Source organism: Bufo gargarizans, chromosome 3 (assembly GCF_014858855.1).
Source record: "Bufo gargarizans isolate SCDJY-AF-19 chromosome 3, ASM1485885v1, whole genome shotgun sequence".
NCBI classification, from domain to species: Eukaryota; Metazoa; Chordata; class Amphibia; order Anura; family Bufonidae; genus Bufo; species Bufo gargarizans.
The window spans coordinates 209,557,685-209,573,788 of record NC_058082.1 but is presented as its reverse complement, the minus strand read 5'-3'; the positions used below and the strand labels follow the sequence as shown (position 1 = coordinate 209,573,788).

General features: G+C 44.5%; 1 protein-coding gene across 4 annotated transcripts in view; it reads left to right on the top strand.

Annotated features, from left to right (window-relative positions):
• Positions 1-871: 871 nt before the first annotated feature.
• The window catches only part of CCDC138 (coiled-coil domain containing 138), a 40,500-nt gene continuing 25,267 nt past the window's right edge, over positions 872-16,104 (top strand). For 2 of the 4 annotated variants that reach the window (XM_044285271.1, XM_044285269.1), the window contains exons 1-6: positions 872-945; positions 7,673-7,712; positions 12,875-13,007; positions 14,274-14,356; positions 14,446-14,633; positions 15,604-15,762. In XM_044285271.1, the coding sequence (XP_044141206.1) occupies positions 7,676-7,712; positions 12,875-13,007; positions 14,274-14,356; positions 14,446-14,633; positions 15,604-15,762 (600 nt within the window). In that variant the 5' untranslated portion in view covers positions 872-945; positions 7,673-7,675. The remainder of the gene's footprint in view (positions 946-7,672; positions 7,713-12,874; positions 13,008-14,273; positions 14,357-14,445; positions 14,634-15,603; positions 15,763-16,104) is intronic. The other 2 variants (XM_044285270.1, XM_044285272.1) reach the window with 2 other exon arrangements.

Below are 16,104 nucleotides of genomic sequence, written 5' to 3'. Positions count from 1 at the left end.
GTTCTATCTTTGAATGGAACGGAAAAACGGAATGCATACTGAGTACATTCCATTTTTGTTTGTGGAACCATTGAAATGAATGGCTCAGTATACGGAAAGCAAAAAACGGCCCGTATACGGAACACAAAAAACGTTTGTGTGAACGAGCCCTTAAACCGTAGTTTTGAGCAGAGATTTCGGATCTAGGATCCAAAGCTCGCCTTGCTCATCCCTACATGACTGTATCTATTTTGCGGTCCGCGAATTGCAGATCTGTGAACCGCAGATCCAGGCCGTGTTGTGTCCATGCCAATTTAGTTTTTACTCCTGCAGAAATATCTTATCCTTGTCTGCAAAACGGGCATGAAGGATGAAGACAGCGCACAGTGTGATGGCCACATCTTTTGCGGCCCCATGAATGAAAAGACCCACATCCGATCCGCAAAAAAAAATAAAAATGTGGATTGGACGCAGACTGAACATACGGTCATGCGCATGAGCTCTACATCACACAACAGTGTAATACGGATGATCCAGGTGCTTTCCACACCCGTATGTCCATTCTGCAAATGCACAGAATGTGTTCTAAATTTGGCTCCAAAATGCAGACCACGGACCTATTGAGTTCAACGGGTCCGCAAAATATGTGGCTGCAACACGGACAGTATCTGTATTTTGCAGATCCGCAATTTGTGGCTTGTAAAATACGTCGTGTGCATGAGGCGGGCCTTATCAATGTGAACAGAGCTCAATCCCATACAGGCTGCAGCTTGCGGCTGTCTGCCCTACTATCCAGGCTGAGCCGCCATGTCTCAGCCCTGTGCAGCGGGCAGTTAGTTGCCATGGCCACCGAGCGTCGGGGCGGAGCTAACCGCAGCACTTCCTGTCGCTGGTGGGCCCGCTGATGACGTCACGTGTCTATGGTGTTATACCGGAGCGGATGAGCGGGATACAGAGCCTGGTAAAGTAAGGCACAGCGGGAGGCGGAGGAGTGAGACAGTGCAGCAATACACGGCCGAGGCCTCCTGACTGGATGTATGGGCTCCTGTCATGGTGGCCATGTCCTTCTAGTATGTCACTTACTCCATGCTGCACTGAGCAGCGTAGTGACCCTGGCTCCTCATCAGAGGAGCCATTATGGACATGTATGCTGGGAAATGTAGTGCAGGTCAGGATTCATACTGTGTCCTTCTGTACGTTTATCATCCTGACGTACACTCCGGCGGCCAGAGGGTGACATCTGTCCTATGTCCGACCGGAGTATATCAGGATTCCACCGATAGAAAGGTGTAGTAAAGTATGACGTCATAGCGCTGTGCCCAGGTGTCCATAACTGGCTCCTGCTGAACATGTGCACTGGAAGCTCCAGTAACACCATGGACAGTAGTCACAAGAGGCAGAGGACAGTGCCATGACCCAGGCCTGGCATCTACCAGGCTTCTCCCGGGACCGCAGCATCGTTTGTAGCATATCAGGAAGAGGGGAGGTTGGGGGGCGGCAGTGGGGGAGATCCATGCATGTGCCGCTGTGGTCTCTTGTGTCCCTAGAACTGCCTGGGGAAGCGTCTTTTCATGTCCCTAGAAGCTTCTGTACGCTGTCCACGTGTGGTCTCTTGTGTCCCTAGAAGCTTCTGTACGCTGTCCACATATGGGGTCTCTTGTGTCTCTAGAAGCTTCTCTACGCTGTCCACGTATGGGGTCTCTTGTGTCCCTAGAAGCTTCTCTACGCTGTCCACGTATGGGGTCTCTTGTGTCCCTAGAAGCTTCTCTACGCTGTCCACGTATGGGGTCTCTTGTGTCCCTAGAAGCTTCTCTACGCTGTCCACAAGTGGTCTCTTGTGTCCCTAGAAGCTTCTCTACGCTGTCCACAAGTGGTCTCTTGTGTCCCTAGATACTTCTCTACGCTGTCCACATGTGGTCTCGTGTTCCTAGAAGCTTCTGTACGCTGTCCACATGTGGTCTCTTGTGTCCCTAGATACTTCTCTATGCTGTCCACATGTGGTCTCTTGTGTCCCTAGATACTTCTCTATGCTGTCCACATGTGGTCTCTTGTGTCCCTAGATACTTCTCTACGCTGTCCACATGTGGTCTCGTGTTCCTAGAAGCTTCTGTACGCTGTCCACATGTCGTCTCTTGTGTCCCTAGAAGCTTCTCTTCACTGTCCACATATGGTCTCTTGTGTTCCTAGAAGCTTCTTTACGCTGTCCACATGTCGTCTCTTGTGTTCCTAGAAGCTTCTTTACGCTGTCCACATGTGGTCTCGTGTTCCTAGAAGCTTCTTTACGCTGTCCACATGTGGTCTCATGTTCCTAGAAGCTTCTGTACACTGTCCACATATGGTCTCATGTTCCTAGAAGCTTCTCTACGCTGTCCACATGTGGTTTCTTGTGTCCCTAGAAGCTTCTCTTCACTGTCCACATATGGTCTCTTGTGTTCCTAGAGCTGTCTGGGAAGCTCCAGTGACATAACTTCATATATGTTCATTTATTGTCAGCTCTGTCATACTGATCATGGCTCCAGTAGTGTGAACAGAGCCTTAGTGCATAGAGAATCCTCATCTTCTTTGCAGTATACAAAATGTCATAGCGGCCTCATAAATAAGGGCTCCATGATAGGCGCTCCTCCAAAAAGAGTGGACCAAAAAGTCCTACATTTTCTCCCCCCCCCCCCCCTGTACTTAAAGGGGTATTCAGGTTACCTTAAATATAACTTATGTTTTAGACTAATTCAGTAATTACCTAAAATAATGTCCACATATTTACCGTTTAGTAGTTATTAAAGTAGTTTTTTTCCTCTGATACCCACTGTGTTTCCTCATAAATTACCATGGCATCGACCTGTAGTTCCGAGCCTTTGTTAGGTCGAGCATGCTCAGTGTGTTGCTATCAGTTCTCTAGCTAAATGTCCTGTGAAACAAAGGGAGTGTTAGGCTACTTTCACACTTGCGGCACAGTGATCCGGCAAGCAGGAACAGATGCGGATCCGTCTCACAAATGCATTGCAAGAACGGATCCGGCACGAATACATTCTCATGAAAAAAAAATGCCTTTCAGGCATTCAGGCAAATCTTCAGTTTTTTTTGCACGGAGATAAAACCATAGCATGCTGCAATATTATCTCCGTCCTGAACAGTTGAAAAGACTGAACTGAAGACATCCTGATGCAAACTGAACGGATTGCTCTGCATTCAGAATGCATGGGGATATACCTGATCAGTTCTTTTCTGGTATAGAGCCGCTAGGATGGAACTCAGCGCCGGAAAGTGAGTGCCGGCTAGTGAGAAAGTACCCTAAGGCCCCTTTCACACGGGCGAGATTTCAGCGCGGGTGCAATGCGTGAGTTGAACGCATTGCACCCGCACGGAATCCGGACCCATTCATTTCTATGGGGCTGTGCACATGAGCGGTGATTTTCACGCATCACTTGTGCGTTGAGTGAAAATCAAAGCATGCTCTATTTTGTGCGTTTTTCTTGCAGCCCATGCCCCATAGAAGTGAATGGGGCTGTGTGAAAATCGCAAGCTAGTGCGGATGCGGTGCGATTTTCACGCACGGTTGCTAGGGATGGGGATCCAATGTTTATTATTTTCCCTTATAACATGGTTATAAGGGAAAATAATAGCATTCTTTATACAGAATGCATAGTAAAATAGCGCTGGAGGGGTTAAAAAATAAATAAATAATAATTTAACTCACCTCATCCACTTGTTTGCGCAGCCCGGCTTCTCTTCTGTCTTCTTTGATGATCTGTGAGGAATAGGACCTTTGATGACGTCACTGCGCTCATCACATGGTCCATCACATGATCCAGCACCATGGTAAAAGATCATGTGATGACCGGAGTGACGTCTTCAAAGGTCCTATTCCTCACAGAAGAAGACAGAAGAGATGCCGGCTGCGCGAACAAGTGGATGAGGTGAGTTAAATAATATATATATTTTTTTTTTTAACCCCTCCAGCCCTATTGTACTATGCATTCTGTATTAAAAATGCAATTATTTTATGTTATAAGGGAAAATAATACAATCTACACAACCCCAAACCCGAACTTCTGTGAAGAAGTTCGGGTCTGGGTACCAAACATGCAGATTTTTCTCACGCGTTGCATTGCAATGTTTTGCACTCACGCATGTTCCCACAACGCACCCGCATCTTTTCCTGCAACGCCCTTGTGAAACCAGCCTCAGTGTGCTGGTGATTACTGAGTAGAGGGGGCGTGACTGCACTGCATATCAGGCAGCCAATCGGTAAACACCAACACTCACAGCAGGAAAACTAGGGATTGTGGGGATTGTAGTTTATAGGCGCCATGATACTCTGTGTGTTGCAGGCTCACGCAGGAGCTAGACAAATAGAGCGCAAGGTACATGGAAACTCTGGCTATATGTATAGGAGTGGGTTCTGGTTGGGTCACAGCTTGCAGCCTTAATGCAGGTTTTCAAAAATTAAGTTACTTTACCGGAATACCCCTTTAACCTCATCCTGACCGCCTAATGCAGGGATGCGTCCTGCAGGCGGCCGGTCGGGTTATTCTTCATTGACGCATCGATGCGTCATCTCGCGAGAGCCGAGATTTCACAACGACGTGCAGCTAAGAAGTTGATCTACAGCCTGCCAGCAGCGAACGTCTGTATGTGTTTTGCGGATCCATCTCTGTAAATTGACAACTTTGTATAAAAAAAGAGAAAAGTTTTCTTTTACAGAGATATTTCTCTCACCCAGCATGGGTATATGTAAAAATACACCCCAAAACACATTGCCCTACTTCTCCTGAGTACGGCGATACCACATGTGTGACACTTTTTTGCAGCCAAGATGCGCAAAAGGGCCCAAATTCCAATGACTACCTTTAGGATTTCACAGGGCATTTTTACGCATTTGGATTCTAAACTAGTTCTCACGCTTTAGGGCCCCTAAAATGCAAGGGCAGTATAAATACCCCACAAGTGACCCCATTTTAGAAAGACGACACCCCAAGGTATTCCGTGAGGGGTATAGTGAGTTAATGTAAAATTAAATTTTTTGTCACAAGTTAGTGGAATATGAGACTTTGTAAGAAAAATAAAATAATTCAATTTCCGCTAACTTGTGACAAAAAAAAAAAAACTTCCATGAACTCACCATGCCCATCAGCGAATACCTTAGGGTGTCTACTTTCCGGAATGGGGTCATTTGTGGGGTGTTTCTACTGTGGGCATTGTAGAACCTCAGGAAACATTACAGGTGCTCAGAAAGTCAAAGTGCGTAAATTTTTTTTTTTTGCACCATAGTTTGTAAAATGCTATAACTTTTACCCAAACCAATAAATATACACTTATTGCATTTTTTTTATTTTTATCAAAGACATATAGAACAATAAATTTAGAGAAAAATGTATAAAGAAATGTAGTTTTATTTGAAAAAATGTACAATAGAAAGTGAAAAATTTAATTTTTTTGCAAAAATTTCGATTAATAACAAAAAAAAAGTAAAAATGTCAGCAGCAATGAAATACCACCAAATGAAAGCTCTATTAGTGAGAAGAAAAGGAGGTAAAATTCATTTGGGTGGTAAGTTGCATGACCGAGCAATAAACGGTGAAAGTAGTATAGTGCAGAAGTGTAAAAAGTGGCCTGGTCATTAAGGGGTTTCTACCACTTAGTTTCCACATAATTAGCTTTCAGCGATCCGCTAGTGTCTGCTCTGCCAAACAATCCTAATATAATAGCTTTTGGGGCAGCCGTTTCGCTAAAAAAAAGAACTTATATTGATATGCTAATGACCCCCTAGGTGCTATGGGGGCGTCATTAGCACCTAGAGGATCGGTCTACCTTCACAAAATGCCGCCGCCCAGCGCGTCCCTCCAGCCCGCCCATCTCCCCCGGATGCGATCAAGCGGACAAATTCTCGCGCATGCGTCGTGCGCGTCTGTATTCGGCGCATGCGCAGTGAATGTCCGACCACTTCCCTGCTCAGACATCTCCACTGCGCCTGTTCCTCGGAGCACTATGACGTCATCGGCGCAGGCGCAGTGGAGATGTCTGAGCAGGGAAGTGGTCGGACATTCACTGCGCATGCGGTAGTCTATGGTGTCGCACTGCGACATACTGTGACGCGACAGTCGCAGAAAAATCCATCTTAAATGCGACACCATAGACTACCATTATAAAAATAGTTGTGCGACAAATGTCGTGTAGACCTAAGCCTTACGCTCAAAATAATGGATCTGTGTTTTTTTTTTTCCTGGTTCTTCTGATGAATCCGAACAGAAAGCTAAACAGTGATATGAACTTGTCCTTAGGCCCCATTCACACAACTGCATTTTTTTGTCCGCATCCAATCCGCATTTTTTGCAGATCAGATGCAGACATGTTCATTTCAATGGAGCTGCAAAAAATGGCAACAGCTCACGGTGTGCTGTCCGCATCCCATGTCCATGCCGCAGCCCCACAAAAAAGATAGAACATGTCCTATTGTCCGTTTTGCGGACAAGAATAGTCATTGTTACAATGGGTTTGCAAAAAAAAACAAAACAGATGCAACACGGACATCAGACGGATCTGTCATCCGTATGTTTTTGCAGATCCGCGTTTTGCATTTGCGTGAATGCACCCTTAGGCTAGTTTCAGACAAGCGGGATCAATGTGAGAAACTCTCTGCGTGTGGCAGTGTGATTTCCCGTTCTGACCTCTGACAGGATAGCACGGCATTATAATGATTTATAATGCTGTGTGTCCCTGCCAGACCGTGAATCTACTGAATTCCACTCACGACATTATGTCAGAACAGTTCAGTAGATCTGTGATCTGGCAGGGACACACAGCATTATAAATCATTATAATGCCGTGCTATCCTGTCAGAGGTCAGAACGGGAAATGACGCTTACACACCGGCATGTTTCAGCATTGAACTCGCTCGTCTGAGTCTGACCTTGTGGAAACGGCCAAGCAGGCTGTACTATGTGGTCTCCATAACTCCCTTAGAAATGAATGGGAGCTATATGACATTATATGCTACATTATAGCACAGCCCAGTCTATTCATTAGGCCTCATGCACACGGCCGTTGGGCGGCCCGCAAATGGCTGGTCGGCAATCCACGGCTGCCGGCCGTGTGCACCCCGCATCGCGTCCGCAATTCCGGAGATGCGGAACGGAGTCACGGACCGGAACCACTACGGAGTGCTTCAGTGGTGTTTCTTTCCATTGTTCCGCACTGCAAAAAAATATGACATGTCATTATATTTTAGCGGTGCGGACTGACCATGGACCCAATCAAGTTGAATGGGTCCGGCCTGCTGCACGGATGTTGCCTGTGCATTGAGGACCGCAATTGCGGTGCCTAATGCACGGAACGGCTGCACAACAGCCGTGTATATAGTGCCTGGAACGCTGTGATTGAAATATAATCTAGAGCGCAGATCAACTTTCTTCTATCCAAGTATAAACATGACCAGTGCTTGGAGACAATGTGCAGATAACAGGTAATTGCATTCAGTGTCATGTGATTAGCAGAATTGCTTTTCTTTTATTTTTAAGACTAGATAATAATACGTGGGGATGTGGGAAACTCCCTGGCAGACCTGACAGTGGAAACGGCTAATATGCTAATTTTGGCCATCAAAATTTATGTTAATTTGATAGCATCATCTTTTGATCCCCTGGATGTGAGCCTAGTTAGTGATTTCTAATCTTTTTGTGTTTGTCTTTTCTCACAGTGAATGCAGAGCACCAAACAATACCTTCCCTGCACTGAAGGTAGGTGGCGCTAGAGAGCCTGGCGCTGTCCTCTGGGATAAGTGCTTATTAGGCCTGCACAATATATCGCCAAAGCAATCGCAATTAATCGCCATATCGCAATCGCCAATTGGCCGACCCAAAAATGCAGCAATTATATTACCATATTTTTCGCTTCATAAGACAAACTTTTTCCCCCCCAAAAGTGGGGGGAAAATGGCAGTGCGCCTTATAAAGCGATGGTTGACACGGATGTATCGCCGGCCGCTATGCTGCACAGCGCGGCCGGCGATACATCAGTTACAGTGCGGGGAGGGAGGAGGGGCTGGAGGCAAGTCGTTATTTTAATGAACAAATGTTCTTTTATTTATCTGTTCTGTGCGGTGCTATTAAGAAAATGGCAAGTTTTGTATTTTGTACTTTTGCAGTAATGCAAATATGTTATTTAAACCTTTCATGACCAAGGGTCATTGAAGCCCCAGTGTCCAGGTCAAAATTAACAAATCTGACATGTCACTTTATGTGGTAATAGCTTTGGAACACTTTACTTATCCACACCATTCTGAGATTGTTTTCTCGTGACACATTGTACTTCATGAAGAAAATTTCCAAAACCCACTTTTTAAGGACCAGTTCAGGTCTGAAGTCCCTTTGTGGGGCTTACATAGTGGAAACCCCCATAAATGACCCCATTGTAGAAACTACACCCCTCAAGTTACTCAAAACTGATTTTACAAACTTTGTTAACCCTTTAGGCGTTCCACAAGAATTAAAGGAAAATGGAGATGAAATTTAAAAATTTCACTTTTTTGGCAGATTTTCCATTTTATATATATTTTTTTCTTTAACACATTGAGGGTTAACGGCCAAACAAAACTCAATATTTATTACCCTGATTCCGCGGTTTACAGAAACACCCCACATGTGGTCGTAAACTGCTGTACGGGCACACGGCAGGGCGCAGAAGGAAAGGAATGCCATACGGTTTTTGGAAGGTAGATTGTGCTGGATTGGTTTTCTGAACGCCATATGTTTTTTTATTTTTCTGCCGATCGTCTTGTGCAGGGGCTCGTTTTTTGCAGAAAGTGTTGAGGTATTTATTGGTACATAGGATTTTTTGATCATTCATTATTACACTTTATGGGGCAAGGTGACCCAAAAATTGGCTGTTTTGGAACAGTTTTCATTTATTTATTTTTACAGCGTTCATCTGAGGAGTTAGGTCATGTGATAGTTTTATTGAGATCGTTACGAACGTGGCAATACCTAATATGTATACTTTTTCTTATTTATTTAAGTTTTACACAATAATAGCATTTCTGAAACCAAAAAAATGATCCTTTAGTGTCTCTACAGTCTGAGAGCCATAGCTTTTTTATTTTTTAGACGATTGTCTTAAATAGGGTATCATTTTTTGCGGGACGAGGTGACGGTTTAATTGGTACTATTTTGGGGGTCATAAGCCTTTTTGATCGCTTGCTGTTGCACTTTTTGTGATGTAAGGTGACAAAAATAGCTTTTTTGGCACTGTTTTTTTATTTTATTTTTATGGTGTTTATCGGACGGGGTCCATCATGTGATATATTTATAGAGACGGTCGTTACGGACGCGGTGACACCTAATATGTGTATTTTAATTTATATTTTAATTTTTTTATAGGAAAAGGCAATGTCGTTTTTTTTATTTATTTATTGATTTATTTTTACTTTTATTATTTTCACATTTTTTTATCAGTTCCCTCTTGGATCTTGAAGATCCAGTGGGGCTGATAGTTGTACTATACTTTGCAATGCTCTTGCATTGCAAAGTATAATACCTCCAGATTGCCTGTAGGTGGCAGTACTGGACGCCTTTGCCATGGAAAGCGTCCGGTTGCCATGGCAACCATCGGGTGCTGCAATCACAGCGCTGCAGCCCCGATGGTGGAGAGAGGGAGCTCCCTCCCTCTGTTAACCCCATGGATGCTGCAACCGCAGCATCTATGGGGTTACAGGAGAGTGTCAGCATAGAGCTGACACTCTCAGCTGATGGCGGCGGCTCAGGAATGGAGCCGCCATCACACACAGAATGGGGAATCGGGGGCAGCGCTGGAAGGGGGCGGGGTCGGGGGGTACAGACTACAACGGGGCAGGAGGGGCGGCTAGAAAATTAATGCATGGGGCGGGGAGGGGGCGGATCTCATGCCATCAGGGCAGGAAGGAGATGAGCGCAGGAGAGGGGCACAGATCAGAGGGGCACCAAGGGCTTGGAGCGGCACAGATCGGGGGTGGGGGAGTGGGCATGAGGAACACTATCGGCTTTCAGGCTCTGATCTGCAGAGCGCAGATCAGAGCCTGAAACCGGCATTTTAACACTGCCGCGATCCGATTGGTTAGTCGGATCGATTGCCGGCAAGGGGCCACTCTGATTGGTCCCTTGCCGGCATTACTGCATACAGGGCAGGGTCAGAAGCTTTAATCCAAGCGCTTTGCAGCGCTTGGATTAAAGAGCTGCCAGAATGTGTATATATACGTGGTAGCTGCACGGGGTATGTGCAGCTTTCACGTATATATACAGATTGCGGTCGGGAAGGGGTTAATTTAGTAAAAGATGTTTTATTTTGAAAAACACTGTGCATTTCAGTTCTTGAGTTAAGCATAACTACATTTCTGCATTATAAGTAATTTGTGTGTGCTTTTGCCTTGAAAATCCAAGCAAATAGACCTCTAGCACAATTCCCTTAAAATATCGCATCGCATACCGTTATCGCAATTTTTAGGGCCCTAATCGCAATCGCACAAAATTCCAATATCGTGCAGCCCTAGTGCTTATGTACATTTCCTTTTTCCCCCTAGGGAGCCTTGCTTAGCCTATAAGGGCTCATGCACACGACAGTATTTTGCATTCAGTATACTGGCCGTTTTTTTAGTTCAGTATGCGGTACATATACTGAACCATTCATTTCACTGGTTCAGCAAAAAAAAAAAACTGAAGTGTCTCCATGTGCATTCTGTTTCAGTATTTCCGTATGGTGAAACGATAGAACATGTCCTATTCTTGTCCGCAAATCAGTGCTTGGCCCCATTCAAGTCAATGGGTCTGCAAAAAAACGGAACACATACGGAAATGTATCCTTCCGTTTTTGAGGAACCATCTATTGAAAATGTTATTCCCAGCCCAATTTTTTCTATGTAATTACTGTATATGGCATACGCAAAGGGAAGTACAACAGAAACAAAAAACGGAACAACAGATCAGTAAAAAATGGACCTTAAAACACTGAAAGAGCCTTTACACAGTGCCGATTTTGTTGCAGAATTTTCCGCGACTGAAAATCAGTTCCATTCACTTGAATGAGACACGTGGATTTTTGCAAGCCCCACTCAGGTCAATGGAAATGATTTTCAGTCACTGAACATCCTGCAGCAAAATCCTCTTTGTGTGAAGGCACCATAATGCCAGCTTGGCAGTGTCCACAAGGAGAAACTTCATTCTCCCAGTCCCACGTCAAAGGTATCTAATCCAGCCAAACCAGTTCTCTGCTCTGCACTGGCGAGGGTTAAAAAAAAAACATAACCGCTGTCTGCAGATGAATGTCTTTTTCTTGTGGAAAAGAGTTTGGTTTGGGTTTATAATCCCAAATTTTTGTTTTAAGGCCTGTTTGAAGGACTAGATGTTTCCTCATAGGGTAGCCTTCCAGCCAGTTTTTGTCTTCTCAGATAAGAGCTGGGTTACTTAGTTCCCGGCAGGGAGCATTACCTGTGCCAACTTGGTGATCTCTACAAGGAGAAATCTAAAGGGGTTTTCCTCTGGATAGGTCATCAGTAACTGATTGGTGGGGGTCCAGCTGTGTAAAAAGGCGCTCCTGTGAGCGTCGCGGCCTGCTCTTAGCTTTCCCTAGGCCAGTAACAACACGTTCATTGGTCTCATGGACTATATGCAGTGAATGGTGCTGAGGACGATACCAAGCACAGCGATGTACATGGTGAGCTGAGGAAGGCAACAACACTCACAGGACCGCCAGTGCCTTCTATAACAGCTGATCGGCGGGGGTCCCTGTTGTCGTACCCCCACCGATTGGATGCTGATGACCTACACAGAGACTAGTTCATCAGTTTTTAAATCTTAGAAAAGCCTTTTAACTCTTCCAGGTTATAAGTCCTGAGACACATGTGTGTAGGGTGCATTCATATGTAGCAATATTAACCCGTGTGCATGTATGCGCTGCTTTTATTGCTGGAAAGATCTTTGGCGGTAACCAGGCTTTCATATTGTATTCTCAAGCAATGGAAAAACTGCAGGGAAAGGGTTGCATATGTATTAGACTCCAGAATATTTATGATTCCTCGTCAGGATGCAGCAAGCTTCATTTTTTGGAGGTCAAAGTGCTGTGGCTTTTCAGTTGCATTTAAAGGGAACCTGTCACCTGGATTTTGGGTATAGAGCTGAGGACATGGGTTGCTAGATGGCCGCTAGCACATCCGCAATACCCAGTCCCCATAGCTCTGTGTACTTTTATTGTGTAAAAAACGAGTTTATAGATATGTAAAGAAGCCCAAGGAGCTGTGACTGACGTTTCCGGAGCCCAACCACGCCCACTGTGAAGGAGCCCAGCACTGCCCCGCATACTCCGAATCTTCTCCTTGCTCCCCGCTGTCACAAAGTTAGAGCGCCATAATCTCACAATGTGCGAGCTAGCTTGCGCATCACAAGATTACGGCACTCTAGCTTTGTGACTTCGGGGAGCAAGGAGGAGATTCGGAGGATGCGGGGCAGTGCTGGGCTCCTTCACAGTGGGCGTGGTTGGGCTCATCTCTGAAGCATGGAGGAGACAGGACTCATCTAAGGTGCATTTACATATAAATATAAAATTTGTTTTTTTTTTTACTCCATAAGAGCACACAGAGAGCTATGGGGACTGGGTATTGCGGATGTGCTAGCGGCCATCTAGCAACCCATGTCCTCAGCTCTATACACAATATCCCGGTGACAGGTTCCCTTTAACTTGAAAAGGTGTCAGTGAACAAGAGCAGGCAACCAGGAATGGGTCAGCAGGGAGGCCTTGTTGAAGAATACACGTCACTGTGCCGTCAGACTGGTGGTCTCTCGGCAGCAGCGATATCTCTTACCTGCTGTTTTTTGTGCGGTTTGCTTGAAATGCACAATGTATATTTTCCTTTATAATTCTTGATGTTTTTGTACAGTTCATCTGGACAGTCCGATGGCAGACTCCAGGATGTCTTTGCAGCCAGCGTCTCCTTCTGTGACCCACCTTGAGAAGAAGCATTATAATAAAGCTCTTCGGGACTTGCTAAGGAGGATTCGTGATTACAATAGGTAAACCACAGAAATGGTTTACGCTGAAGGCAGGTCACATTTTCTAAGTTAGCGCTTTGCCATTGCAATCAGCCCAAATTTGCACAGTTTTCAACCTGGTTTCCATTTTTTGCAATGCATAGGGTGATATCTAAAGGAGATCAGCAGCAAAATCAGCCACAAATCAGTCCGCATGTAACGAATGCCAATTTTACTGATGAATCATTGCAAGTTTTGCTGCGTATTTGTAGCACAATCCACAGTGGATTTTTCAGCGGCAATTTACATTCTCTTAAAACATACCCTATAGCAGTGGTCAGCATCCTTTGGCACTCCAGATGTGGTGAAACTACATCTCCCAGCATGCTCCGTTCACTTCTATGGGAGTTCTGAAAACATCTAACCACGTGTGCATGCTGGGAGTCGTAGTTTCACCACAGCTGGAGTGCCGAAGTTTGCTGATCCCTGCCCTATAACGTACCTGTTGTTTGAGGTGATATCTCAGAATGAGCAGCCGTGTGTGCATGATGACTAACACACATAGAAGATTTAGCTGCAGATTTGCACTGGATATTGCCCTATGCTTCTCAAACGGTGATTTACTGTGAATTGCCATGCTGCAGATTTAAAATCCACAGCTAGATCAATTTGTGCTGTATATTATTTAGGCAGTATGTAGATGGGATTTGGTAAAACGTTTCTGGTACGGTAATACACTGTGCATTTTCTGCTTGCAATTCCACAGTGTATCCACCTTGTATGTACATATCAATATTCTGAATTTATCATCAGTTTCCCCTCTGCAGTCTCTGTCTCTAATTGCCAATTGTCCCTGTGTAAGTGGGTTGGAGGCTAGCTGCTGTGATGTCTCCCATACACAGCGCACACAGAGAAGAGTAGATCCTGCTTCCCTGTCTCCTTGTAGCACACTCCTTGAAGCTGTAACACCATGGATAACATAGTACAGCAGTACTGGGTGGTATAGCTATGAATCCAGCCCTAGGTCGTTCAGCAGCAACATCTCTGTATGACTCTGCCTCTGTCTCCCTTCAGCAACTCACTCCTCCTCCCTAGTAAGGGATTCTTACTTATGTCTCTATCTGCACCAAAGTAGAAAAGGATATACATATGGTTGATGATATTTGTATTGGATGTATTATTTCATATTTCCATTCTATCACTTCGCAGAAATTGTGGATTAGTGTTTTACAATTTTAATCTTGCATTGGTCTTATAAAATGAAGACCCTACATGACGTATTTTGGATTGATTATTTTATGATTACAGCCAACTAGAGATCACAGATGAACACATTGACGATGAGGTGTTCCCGCTTCAGGATTCGATTACCCATTTGTATACAGAAACAGGTAACCAGGACAAGTAATGCACATTTGACAGCAGTGTCTTGTATCTGTAGTGCCACTTATCATAGAGGCTGTGATTTATTTTCTTGTAGATGTTACTTTGCCATCCGAATTGACAGCGAACTCATTTACTGAACCATCCTTTCTAATGAGTGATGCCGCTGGTTCTAAACAGAATATGAGGAAGCCTCAAAACTCTGTATTAAAGAGCCCAAATGTTTTACCTTGTGAGATTCATGATATATATGAAGAGCTGTCAAAAATTCATCTAAAACTGCAGGTAGGACTTCTTGAGGTTGGAATAAAAACTAGGTAAGTGCCTGAACTAGCAAATTGTCTGATCTACTGCTTTTGGGGAACTTTGACAGCACACAATGGGAGAACATTGGGCAGTATAATAAGGAAAAGTACCAATCCAGACTCCTACTGATGTAGTACTACCATTAATAGTATGTAAACTGCAAGTAGGACTTCTTTAGGGATGTTTTAATGTGAATTCAAAATATTTGAGAATGAATAAGCTTATGCAGGCTAAGTGAATAAATATATTTACTAAGTTCGATTAAATATAAGGTAAAACAGACAAATCAAATAGACAATAGTAAATAACAATCACTGGCCAACACTTACAATATGGGGTGGGACTCCGGTCGCCATGCCGTAGCACATGGACGACACCCCAGTGAAGAGATAGGAATAGATCAATTCATCCTACCTAGAATGAAGTTAAAGTGGACTGCCAACTGTCAGTGCAAACGAGAGTTATAGCTTTCAGCCCCTTCTCCAGTGTGCAGCACGCATGTCTCTAAGATAACCATTCAGGAATCTGGCCTGAGCACAATGGAGGATGGTTATGATCTAACTATCCCTAAGGAATATCATTACACAGAATATTAAAGGGGACAGAACCAATCAGTACTTAAAAACACCCTTACCACACAGGGATGACCTAAATCTGGGACAATGCAAAATACATTGATTGTCAGCAGTCCGAACAGTCTATTATAGGGAGCTTTGCACAGTGGGCGAACAGATGGGCCATATGAAAATGAAAAGTACCCATCCGGACTCCTACTCGTGTAGTACTGCCGTTAATAGTCCTTAAAGAGGCTATCCCACATATTTAAGAACATTTTACTCACATATTTGGAGAAGTTTATCCCCTATTACTGGGGATAAATCTCCTTACTAACATTGTTTGGTTTGTGCATGCAAACTGATTGTAACGTGCGCGTTTCTGCTTTGTATAGCAAGAAAGAAAATCGCAGCAGGAATACTCCCTTCAGTTGAAGAGGCGAGAGCAGCGTTTAGCAGAAAAGGAGGCGATGCTTCTGAAGCACCAGGCCACACTGAGCAAGATAAAAGATGTGGAGGACACTGTGCATGAGAAGTTTCGAATAATGAAAGAGGTCATTTTCTTTTCTAGCTTTTGTTTTGCGGTTTCGCCTTTCTCTTACATGCTGGGTTTGCTTTGGTATGTGCTTGTTAGTCTTTCCACGTACCGTATGTACATAACTGTGCTCCAGGGCTGATAACGTCTGCTACACAGAGAGCCACCTAGGAGCCAATGGTCTGACTTTTCGGTAAGTTTGTGTGTTTGTACTAATTGGCACAACTGTCAGGCAGTAATGATGGCACTCTCCAGTCATCTGGCAGCATGGTTTTCATCTGGGTCTTGCTTGATTTATATTTTTACGTATCTTCTCCTTTACTGTGGCATCTATCTCAGCCTAAGGCCCCATGCACATGAC